We start from the raw sequence: 11,700 nt of genomic DNA, 5'->3' as shown, positions 1-11,700 counted from the left end.
CAGTGATTCTGGACTCCTGGGAAGGATGATGGAAAGTGCTGGAGCGAGAGAGGTTCTTCTTGTTATTGTAGATCGAGTGTTAATTCCAGAGGTTCTCAGACAGGCGAGACGGGTGGCCTGTTCCCTTAACTGAACACACTGTTGGGACTCTTCCTTGTATGTTGGCCCCAATATAGCACAAGCGACCCTGTTTCCTGGCACCCCCATTCCCGCCACTTTTCTAGGCCCTCTTGTCCTTAAGGGCACACAGTTTAATGCAAAGAGTAATGAATTAAAAGTTAGGAGACCTAGTTGACGTTTCCATCCTGCCACTAACTCACCTTAATCTTCCTGTCGCCCCCCGGGCCTTACTATTGTCACATCAACAGTAGGAAGAGATGCTATATTTTCAGTACATTACTGGCTGGGTGAACTTGGGCAAACACTCAACCTTTAAGCTTAAGTTTCTTTGTCAGAAAATTGGGGCACAAGATCTGTCTCATAGATAAAACAATATATTCAACACATATTTATCAAAAGCTTACCATGAACTAGGATCCATTCCAGGTGTTTGTAACATAGGGGTGGATAAGACAGACACAATTACAGCCTTCAAGAAGCTTATATTCTAGCAGAATTTTGTGAGAATTAAATGAGACTATCTACATTAAATATTGTATTAGTATATATACTGTGCATTATGTTATATACCTAATATATATAAATGATTACAGTGTATCCCAGGTACCAGGCTTAGGAAACTCTATACATTATAATAATTTTTAGGTTGAATCATATGACAGTGCCAATATCAGACAATTTTAATCTATGCAGAGGGAAATTGTATGTGGTTCAGCCTAGCTATATTTTTACTATCTTTTTTTTTTTTTTACATATATCTTTATTGATTTCAGAGAGAGGAAGGGAGAGGGAGACGGAGAGAGAGAAACATCAATGATGAGAGAGTCATTGATCGGCTGCCTCCTGCACGCCCCCTGTTGGGGATCGAGCCCGCAGCCTGGGCTTGTGCCCTGACCAGGGACCGAACCCCGATCTCCTGGATCCTAGGTCGACGCTCAACCGCTGAACCACGCAGGCCTGGCAAGTTTTACTATCCTTGATTCCTCCTTGCTCTAACCTACATATTTAATTGGCTTCTATTTTTAAAAATGTACTTAAATTCTCTTAAGTTCACCCACGTCACTCTCTACTGCTACTAGTTCAGGCTATAATTCAGTCTCTTTCTAGGAGGGGCCGTCTTTGCCTTGGGAATTGGGGGTGCAGATAGAGAGTGGTTAGGGTGAGGTAGGAAAAGTTTTGCAGAGGAACTGAGCTAAGTCGGTGTCTGTACAGAGAAAGGAATGGGATCTCTTCGGTGGATTTTGAAAGAATACAGCATTTTGATACAGGAAAAGGAGACACTTGGTTGTCCAAGTTATATTGTGATTGCACATGAATAAGGTTAATTAATCATCACAGGTAATAACTTAAAACAAAGCAATTGCATTCTTCTTGGCCAATGAAAAGGAACTGACTGGCATGGGTACTGCTTATATTTGCTGAAAGTCCTGATTTTAAGTATTCTTGTCAGATCATGTCTCTCAATTTTATTTTCATTGTTTATGGCTGATCATGAGAAATTGTTTACTTAACACCAGTGATGCAAAAAACAGCTGTCAGAGGGGAAGGGGGTGGAGGCGGCTGGATGAAGGAGAGAAGGAATTAGCCAAATGGCACACATGCATAACCCACCGACACAGACAACGTGGTGGGTGGCAGGAGCTGAATGGAGGCGGGCAAAGGAAGAAAAACTGGGGACGTCTGTAATGGTGTCAACAATAAAAATAAAGTAAAAAAAGAAAATAAAAACAGGCATGAGCTCAAGAGATATTAAGATTAGGTGTTTACACATATTTTCAACATGTATCAAGCATTACGATCAAAAGTTATGGTCTTCATTTCGAGAAACTTAATAGAAGACATCACAAGTCATGAAAAAGAATGTTCTGATCCAACAGGTAGGAGAGCAAAGAATCACAGTGACACTGAATGTCAGAGCAGGAAAGGAATTTAGATATCTCATGTGTAATATTTTATAAAATATTATAAATAAAATATGCTCTCCATTGTACAGATGTGTAAACTGCGATCTAAAAACATGAAATAATATGTCAAAGTCATCCTGTAAACTGTGGAATCCTGGGACTCAAATTCAGGACTTTAGAGCTGTAGGTATCGAGTAGGAAATAAGTTGAAAAGGAATATATTTTAATCCTTACTATCTTGAAAATTTTTAAAGCATGAAACTTGGCATGCAGTTCATCTCAGTGCTTTGACTTAACCTTGCCTAGAAGTGTGGTCCTAGCTGATAGATTAGTCCCTGTGTAAGAAACTCTTTCAGCGACCTCAGGGAGAAAAGGCCAAGGCCCGTGAAACAGAGGGCAACATTAGACTCTCCCACGTGCCCAAAAAAAATCTGCTATTGGAAGTCAAAGAAGGAAGGGGTTGGTGTGGTCTAGAGTAGTTCGGGAATAAAGAATTGGGGCCCACTCTTTAATAATGAACGGAGGGGAAAAGGGTGGCTATTGTCTGAGGGAAGTGGTGGGAACAGCAAAAGTAAAGGAGGAACAGCAGAAGTGAGCCCACTGTGTCTGAGGCTGGGGAGAAGCCCAGTAAAGGAGGACTGGCATTAAAGGACAGGAATAAAACATCTGGAATTCTCTTACAGTTCCGTAATTTAGTGATCTTTTTGTCCTAATTACCTTTGGAAGGCAGCCAGAAAGAAAGAGCACATTTTTTATCCAACAACTATAACCAGTAACCTTCTGTCAAGTGCTTTTTGGAGGTGTTGAGGTAACCCAGCCAACAATTAAACTGTCTTTGAATGGGAGGAAGTGCCAAGCACCAGAGAAATTCCAGGGGAGTTTCAGTTCTCACCTATGGGAGCTCACTTCCTTCTGGTGACATGTATAAATAATTGGAAGCCTCTTAGCTTTGAAACAGACTCCTAGGAGATCAGAAGCAACAGCCCTTTCTGAGCTCAGGTAAGAGAGCCTTCCCCCTATCTATACCATCTGGGCATTAGCCCAGTTCTCCCAATCATCTACTGGACCTTGATGTGTTCAGGGTCACATCTAAAGGAGCCTTTTCCATTAGGACAAAATCTCCTAGGGGGTGGGGAGTTGCCATGTTTATCTTTGTACTTCAGTACCTGGCCCAATATTCAAGATAGTAGGTGCTCAATAAATGCTGAATGAATTGTTGAATTTATCATATATTTACTATACACCTACTACATTTAAGGCAAACTAACATCATTCTCTATTTAAAATGAATTATGTGCCAGGTGTATAAATTATGCTTTATTTTGTTTAAATGTTAAAATAAGTTTCTGAGGTGAGTTTAATTATCACCCTTTTGGGGCCAAGAAAACAAAACTCAGAGAGATGAGTTGACTTGTCTAAGGTGGCATAGATGTAGGGTGACTAACTCATCCGGGTTTATCTGTGACTTTTCCAGTTTTAAAACTGAAAGTCCTGTGTCTCAGGAACCCTCTTGGTCCTGGGCAAACTGGGACAACCCACACTGATGGGAACTTGTAGAGCAGGAATAGTAGCCCGGTTCTCTCGTCTCCAAACGCAGAGTTCTTTCTGATACTTTCTAGTTTGGCCCATTTATTCCTTTTTCCTACATTTGGCAGTATCTCAGGTGGACATGGATATAAAATATATCTGGCATATTGCCTGGTACATAGAAAAAACTCAGTAAATGGCAAAGATTATCAGCGCTGTGCCCAGCCATATTGGGGCCTAAGGCCAAAGGAAAGATGTGTTTTTATCTTTCCTATACATGTGTTTTTATGTATTTTCTGTATGTTATAGTTCCAAAACATTAAAGCACTTGAAAAATACTGAAGAATTTAAAAGTAGCTATATTACAACTCACAACATTATTGTAAGTTTAAATATCTTACTTATGCCCCATAGAGGATTTATTATAATTCTACATTCTTGGCGAAGACTCATCACCTGTATTTTCATCATATATTTCTGGGGGGGAAGAATTAACCATTAAAGGTACATAGAAACATATAGCATAGATAAGTAGGTAGGGGTACACGTTTCCCCTTTTGTCTTAGGCTCCAATACGGCTCCGCATGGCGCTGTCAGATTCTGTCTTTATTTAAAATAGTGATATTTTGCTTATCACGGGCTTTTTAAATTAATTTTGAAATTGCACTTCAGTATTATTTAGCTTGATTACCAGGACTTTTGGGGCCCCTTAAAATGTGCCTGAAGCAGGCTCTCCTTCAGTGTCCTCACTAACCCCAGCCCATTCTTATTCTACCGTAAAACTCATCAAACACTATAAAGTGTCATTACGGGGAACGGCTCACCCCCAGAAGAGGTCAGTTTTCCTCTGCCTGTCTTCTCTGTTTGGGGTCACTTCCTTGACCTTGGGCCCCAGGTAAGGGGAGAAGAGGAGGGTGCTCTTGGCTTCCCCAGTCTCCCTGCAGAGGGCGCCGCGGAGTCGACGCCCAGGAGGGCGGAGGAGCGCTGGTGGAATTGGGCTCGCTGCCCATCCCGTGTCGCCTTCCCTGGCAGGAGGATTATTATGCAATCACTGACTTTCTCTTTGCCTTCGGGGCTGAAATAAATCTGCTCTCCCCAAATAACTGATCTGATCTCAGACAAATGCCAAACAGAGCTAAGCTCCTCTGCCCTGAGGTGGCCATAAAAATCCAGACAATTTTCTCCGTGTTTTTAGTGGCTCAGCAACAGCTCCTGCGAGTTCTGTGATCCCCAGCTTCCCTGCGGGTCTAGGGTGAGCTACGCTGGCATTTGGGAAGGGAAGGCCATACATGTCAATTCCCCGAAACAAGTTTTGACATCTTCCCTGAATTGTCATCCTCTGTCTACTCACTGCAAGTGCCCGCTGCTCCAGGCCTTACCTGCTGGGCAATGACGATGGGGCTGGGATGGGACAGAATAAAGAGCTGGGACCTGGAGCACCGGTTCACACTCAGACCCTGAACAAGCACCGAAGGCTACTCCGAGGAGGCTCAGCAGGTTTTCTTAGTAAGTTAGAGGAACGCACCAGACCCTCGGGAGCCAGATAAAGCTATGAAGTTTCAGCCCGTGAGACATCTGGGGGAGGCATGTCCTTGGTGACTGGATTGGCTTCTTGAGGCACGAGGTAGGGAAACAGTAAGTCACACTCTTCCCTTTGAATTCCTAGCTCCTGTGGTCTCCAGATTCTGGCACAAGATGAAAGGCCCTGGTCTCCCCCTCTGCTTTTTCTTGGCTGTGTTTTCTCTCTTCTGGACACCTTCTGCTGGGCTGAAGACACTCCATTTGGGAAGCTGTGTGATCACCACAAACCTTCGGGAAATGAAAAATGGATTTTCTGAGATACGGGACAGTGTGGTATGTGAAGGAAGAACCCCCTCCCTCCAATTTGTGGCTGCTTCTCCCCTTCTTGTCTTGTCTTTTGCTGTCTCCCAGAAGTATGAACACAAAAAGAGGCAGGCTGGGGACTCCTAACCAGGAGGATGCATCCCCAGGAAACATCTCTAGTTCATCATTTAAAAATGTTTTGGAAAGGGCCACCGCCCAAGGGCCATGGCAAGAAGGGAATGGGAGGTCTCCATGTCTAAGACCCTGGCAGCCATCACTGACCTGTCATTTCTTGCCTTGTCTTCTTCTGCTTAGCAAGCCAAAGATGAAATCATTGACCACAGAATCTTGAGGAAGACGGAGTCTTTGCCAAACACAAAGGTATGTGCTTGGCCCATAGAAGTTCTGGGAGGAAGTATGAGCCAGGGCATCTCTATCACTCTGAGTCTTGTCCCTGGACACCCTCTCCCCACCAACATAACGATCTTCTTTGTAGCCCGCAGATCAGTGCTGCCTCCTCCGACGTCTGCTGAGACTCTACTTGGACACGGTATTCAAAAACTATCGGACCTCTGACCTCCATATCCTCCGGAAGATCAGCAGTCTCGCCAACTCTTTTCTTACGATCAAGAAGGACCTCCGGCTCTGTGTGAGTAAGGGTCTTGGGTAAAGGATTCATTTCAGCACACAGCTCCAATGACTTAGCAGTCAAGCTCTTTCTTACCCCCATTTAATGGATGCAAATACTGAGTCCAAAAGTTCTAATGATCTGTGTTGAGCCTTGTGACTAGGTAATAAGAACTCAGTTTTATTGACTTTTGGGTATATGCCCTGTGTAAAAAGTCTAAAGAACTATGAAATGCTAGCTATTTGATGTTAATAACAATTATCTTTTATCCATGAAATTAAGGTGAGGTATCTAATGGTGTGTGTACTAGTGCATTACAGGTCCAAGTAGCCAGTCATCAGGCCATTGGACTCAATCTCAAAATAGGGCGTGGATAGGACCTAGGAATCCAATTCTCTCTTTCCATGGTGACTGTCTGGGAGGAGGGTAGGCCAGAGCTGAGTTGGGGGTACAGGCCAGATGGGACACTGATTACAAACTCCTTCAGTGCCACCTGTTTTTAAAAAGAAACAGCAATGAGCTCTGTATTTGAGCCTGAAAAGCTGGCTTCTTGTTCTCCTGATGATTAGCTTACTGATCCCAAATGATGAGATCTGATAAGACTTTTCTGTAAGAAAGGAGTACCTACAGAAAGGAGAATTCCCACCTACTTCGTGTTAATGGCAGAAAATCAGAATGTTTAATAAAACCTATCATTCTTTGGCATTCTTTGCAGCATGCCCACATGACATGCCCTTGTGGGGAGGAAGCAACGGAGAAATACAGCCAGATTCTGAGTCACTTTGAAGAGGTATATGCAATTTTGGCTTTGGTTGGGATGAGTGTGTTTTTAGAACTGAGATCATAGATGACTGGGATGGGTATTGGTACAGAGAAATCCTGTAACCCTCAGGTTAACAGCTCTCTGAGGTCATGTGGGAAGTCCCTCTGCTTTACTCTAGGGACACCCATCCAGGCTCTAGGAGGTACTTTCTCTGGAAGATGCTTTAAGAATCGAAAGGGAATGGCTATGATTCCATCAAGTCATTCCAGAGACATGAGATCTTCCAGCCGCACGAACAAGGGGCCACAGCTTTCCAACATTCACACACTCATACATACCCTCAAAAACAGTCACTCACAATTTCACACATGCCCACATCATGCTGTTTCTCACCTCAAAGCCTTTGTATATGTGCCAGGAAGGCCTGGAGCCCACTCCTCACTAATTCTCCGCATCCTTCGAGACTCAGCCTAGAAGGCACTGTTCTTCTCTGAGTTCAGTGCCTCCACTGCCGTCCTGGTGAACTCCATCATTTATTCACCACACTACAATTTTTAAAAATTTAACTTTTTTTTTTTATTTTTAAAAATTTATCTTTATTATTGAAAGTATTACAAATGTCCCCTTTTTTCCCCATTGGTCCCCTCCCCCTTGTACCTCTCCCCTCAGGCCTTCTCCACACTATTGTCTGTGTCCATGGGTTATGCACATATGCATATCAATTCTTAGGTTAATCTCTCCCCACCCACCCCTCTTTCCCTCTGAGATTCGTCAGTCTGTTCCATACTTCTGTGTCTCTGGATCTATTTTGTTCATGGGTTTATTTTGTTCATTAGATTCCACATATGATAAGGTCATGTGACACTTGTCTTTCTCTGACTGGCTCATTTTTCTTAGCATGATAGTCTCCAGGCCCCACCATGCTGTCTCAAAGGGTAAGGGAGCCTTTGTTTTTACAGCTGCGTAGTATCCTATTGTGTAAATGTCAGAGAAGATGCTTGATATGATTTCAATCTTCTTGAACTTGTAGAGACTTGTTTTGTGTCCTAACATGTCACCACACTACATTTTAACTGCCTGCTTCTGCCTGTCTCCCTCACTAGATTGTAAATTCCCTGAGGGTAGGGGATGTACAATTCATCTGGGGATCCCGAGACAGCCCGGTGTTTAGCACAATAAATATACGTTCCACTGAAGTATGCAGACTATCAATCCCTGTGCGCATGTGCGAACACACACACACTCACACACACACACACACCCCTTTTAAAAATAGCCTCATTACTTTGATCCCTATAATGCAAGAGGCTTGGGTTGTAGTCCCAATTCTGCTACCCCTCTGGGCCTCGGCTTCCCTATTTAACCAAGCGTGGCAGACACAATGATTTTCCCTCCTTTTGTGAGATCTGGGGTTTCCATAACTTCTTTCGAGCTCTCCCATCGCTGAAAGAAGGCTCTGTTTACGACCCCCAACAGAATTGCCAGTGAAAAGAGAGGATTAACCGTGGGGCACAGGCTGTCTGTTTGTGATTTACTCACCACATGCGTGTGTGTCTTTCAGCTGAAGCCCCGGGAAGCCGTGGTGAAAGCTTTGGGAGAGCTGGACATTCTCCTGCAATGGATGGAGGAGACACGCTAGGAGGGCGGCGATGACACCGCTGACAGTGTCCCGGCTACGAGTCCCAGGCCTGAGTGCTGTGGAGACATGACCCCAAACCACCATCTCTTTGCTTTACCATTTAGTGCTGGTCACTGTGTGCATTATTTATTTAATATTTATTTCCTTATTGTGGTTGTTTTCATGTGTTCCCACTCTTAATCTAGACCGTGGATTTATAAGATTTTGGTAATATCTTTTGTACTGTTGGATATATTTATTAGTTAATCTATTTATTTATTTTTGCTATTTAATCTATTTATTTTTGTACTTGAACACGTCTTTTTAAAAAAATCATGGATTATATTTATAACCTGACTAGGGCGTGTCATATGTTTTCAAACAGTAAACAAACTCTAAATTCTAGATGAGTAGCTGGAGGGGATATTCATTTTTATTAAATTAATGTTATATTTACTGATTGCCACAGTGATTTTATAAACTGAAACAGTGGTTACTAGGTGGGAGCTGTGGAAGAAGTCCCAATGTGAAATTACAGATGTGCCTTATAATTACTTACCACGCCCACCCAGCTCCCCAACCCCATCCTTGTGTATCTTCCAGTTGTATGGTAAAATTGTATTTCTATGAATAAAGTTTTCTTTGCATAATATCTGGTTGGAGTTGAAAAATGCTTCAGGAACAGAAACAGTGATGGGGATGAGCTTGAATCCCATGTTACCTAGGGACAGCTTGCTCTTTTGGGGAAGAAGAATACAAATGGGGACCTGGGCCTTCTTTCTCTTACTGAATACCATCCCAGCTCTGTCTCTTAGCTCACTCACATCCCTGATCTCATGACTGACTGAGTGAGGGGCTTTAGCCATCCCTGCTTTCACTTTATTGGCTTGAGCACTGTCTTCTCTGTACCTTAGTTTTCTTTCTCATTTCAGATTCCCATACTCTTAAGTCAGAGATCTCAATTGCACCACAAACTACAATGGGCAGAAGTTTCTATTATAGGTTAAGAACACACATGTGTGCCCAGCTGGTGTGGCTCAGTGGTTGAGCATTGACCTAGGATCCAGGAGATCAAGGTTCGATTCCAGGTCAAGGGAACATGCCCGGCTTGTGGGCTCGACCCCCAGTGGGGAGTGTGTGCAGGAGGGAGCCGATCAATGACTCTCTCATCATTGATGTTTCTCTCTCTCCCTCCCTCTCCCTTCCTCTCTCTGAAATCAATAAAAATATATTTTTAAAAATGCACAAAAAAACCACACAAGTGCAAAGTGTACTTACTGAGCCTTGCCCAGGAAAGTGCATGTGCCCTCTTTTGAGGCCCTCCCATGTTGGATTCTGTCCACTCCAGGATCTAGGTTATTGCTGGATCAAGTCTTTGTCTTCACGACCAACTATTAAGTCCGTGTTCTCTTTCCAGGCCCCTTTCACGCTGAGCTTCCCTGGGCTGAAAGGAGATGGAATCCTGGCCTGGGCTGCTTGCCTCCTCTCTCCTCACCTCACCCTGAAGTGCACTCTCCACTTAGTAGTTCAGTTTTTCCAGTTTCAGAAACAGCAGACTGATGCCGATGCCCCAGCTCCTACAGAGAGCTCTTCTTACTGCCTCTGGTTTCTGTTCCCAGATCTCAGCCTGCACCCTGCTTTATTTAAATTACTTTACTAATTTTTTCTCATTATACAATTAACAATTACCCAGTGAAGAACATTTTAAAAATACAGAGAAATATAAAGAAGAAAATGAAAATCACCCAATTAGCCCCCCACCCATAGGTAACTACTCAAACATTTAGGTGTCCTTTTTTTCATATATCTTTTTGTGGATTCAAATTGTGACTCTACCTTTATTACCTGAGTGATTTGGGCTGTAAAACTTAATGTTCTTAGAATTTAGTTCCTTCCTCTGGACAAGAGGATCATAATATCTACCTTTCACGGTGATGAAAGAGATGGTCTTTTACGTGTCTCTGAAAACAAGGCATTTTCTGCTTTCATGTTCCCATTATTATCACCCATTTTCTATGAGGTTTTCACCCTATTATCACCTCTTCTATCAGATTTTCTAGTCACATGTTCCCTGTTTTTCTATGACTCATCTGACAAAAACTTAGCTTCAACTCTCAAGAAAGAGTGGAGAAGTCGACTTCACTGAACTCCGTGTTGAAATGAGAAACATCACCTCCAAGAGACATTGGATGGCAGTGAGGAGGCTGGTTTTGCCTGCCCATGGTGTGAGGCTTCCAGGTGGGTGTGTCTGAGGCTGGCTCACAGAGGGGAGAACAAAGCTCCCGTGTTTGTTTTCCTGGGAGGCATTTCTCCTCTTCTGAAAGTCTGGGCCACGGGAGGGTGTGGTCTCTAGGGCTCCCTTCTGCCACTGACTTGTCAAGAGTTACCTCTTGGTCGCCTCTGTGACTTTGTTACCTCCATTCCTCTCCCTGGAAGGACCGAATCCTTTACCTACTGTAGTCCCAATTATGGAGCATTCAGGGGTGGAGAAGTCAAAGGTAGGGGTTAAGGAAAACTTCACGAGGATGGAGACATCGAGGGACAGATCCTAAAAAAGGGCTCATGACTGTCACTTCCAAGTCTAATAATCAAAATGATTGTTGTCATTTATTAAGTACTTATGTGTGTCGGGAACTGGGCTGGGAACTTCACATACATCCTGTTACTTAATCCTTAAAACAACCCTCTGAAGCAGTGGCATTATCACCAGTTTGCAAGCGACAATGCGCTCGGCCATGGAAGCAGTGCAAGGGCAGAACAAGAGTTGAGCGTGGGCCCCGGGGCCACCACACCCTGTGTGCTTTTCTACTCTACTTCCCTCTTTCCCACAAGCACAATAGAAGGAATAGCAAGCTTTGGCTTCACAGAAACTTGAGTGAAAATCCTGACTGACACGCACTACCTTGGATAAGGGACCTCACCATCCTTAGCTCCTTTATCTGCGACGTGGGGAGTTATGCTCCTTCCCGCACTGGGCTGAAGCGAGGGCTAAGTGGCATTGTCGTGCCTAACTTGTTATGTATCAGGGACTGTTCTACATGTGTTGCAAGCATCCACTCATTTAATCTCACAAGAACCTGATGACACAGGTGCCATGGTCACTCCCATTTCACAGATGAGGAAGCCAAAGACCAGAAAAGTAACGTATCTTGCTTGACGGCAGTGGAGGTAAACTATGAACACAGAGGCAGGCTGAGAGTATGCATTTCACCGCTTCGCTCTGGTGGCCGGCTGGCGGGCCCAGGACACAGAAAGCACTTGATCAGGAGAGGCTCTGCCTGGGGCAGTGGTCCTGCCCGGGGGAGAAAGCCACGGC

At 43.9% G+C, this 11,700-nt stretch overlaps 1 protein-coding gene across 1 annotated transcript; it reads left to right on the top strand.

The window, feature by feature from the left end:
* Positions 1-5,246: 5,246 nt before the first annotated feature.
* On the top strand, positions 5,247-8,405 carry IL20 (interleukin 20; the record flags this gene model as incomplete). Its single annotated transcript, XM_081120803.1, has 5 exons — positions 5,247-5,405; positions 5,691-5,756; positions 5,872-6,024; positions 6,719-6,793; positions 8,328-8,405. 5 exons carry the CDS (start codon positions 5,247-5,249, stop codon positions 8,403-8,405), a joined length of 531 nt encoding a protein of 176 aa, XP_080976929.1.
* Between the last annotated feature and the right edge of the window lie 3,295 nt (positions 8,406-11,700).

Source organism: Miniopterus schreibersii (genome assembly GCF_964146895.1).
Source record: "Miniopterus schreibersii genome assembly, chromosome: 19".
Lineage (NCBI taxonomy): Eukaryota > Metazoa > Chordata > Mammalia > Chiroptera > Miniopteridae > Miniopterus > Miniopterus schreibersii.
Note: the sequence above shows the minus strand (reverse complement) of the source record. Positions and strands in the feature narration are given on the sequence as shown.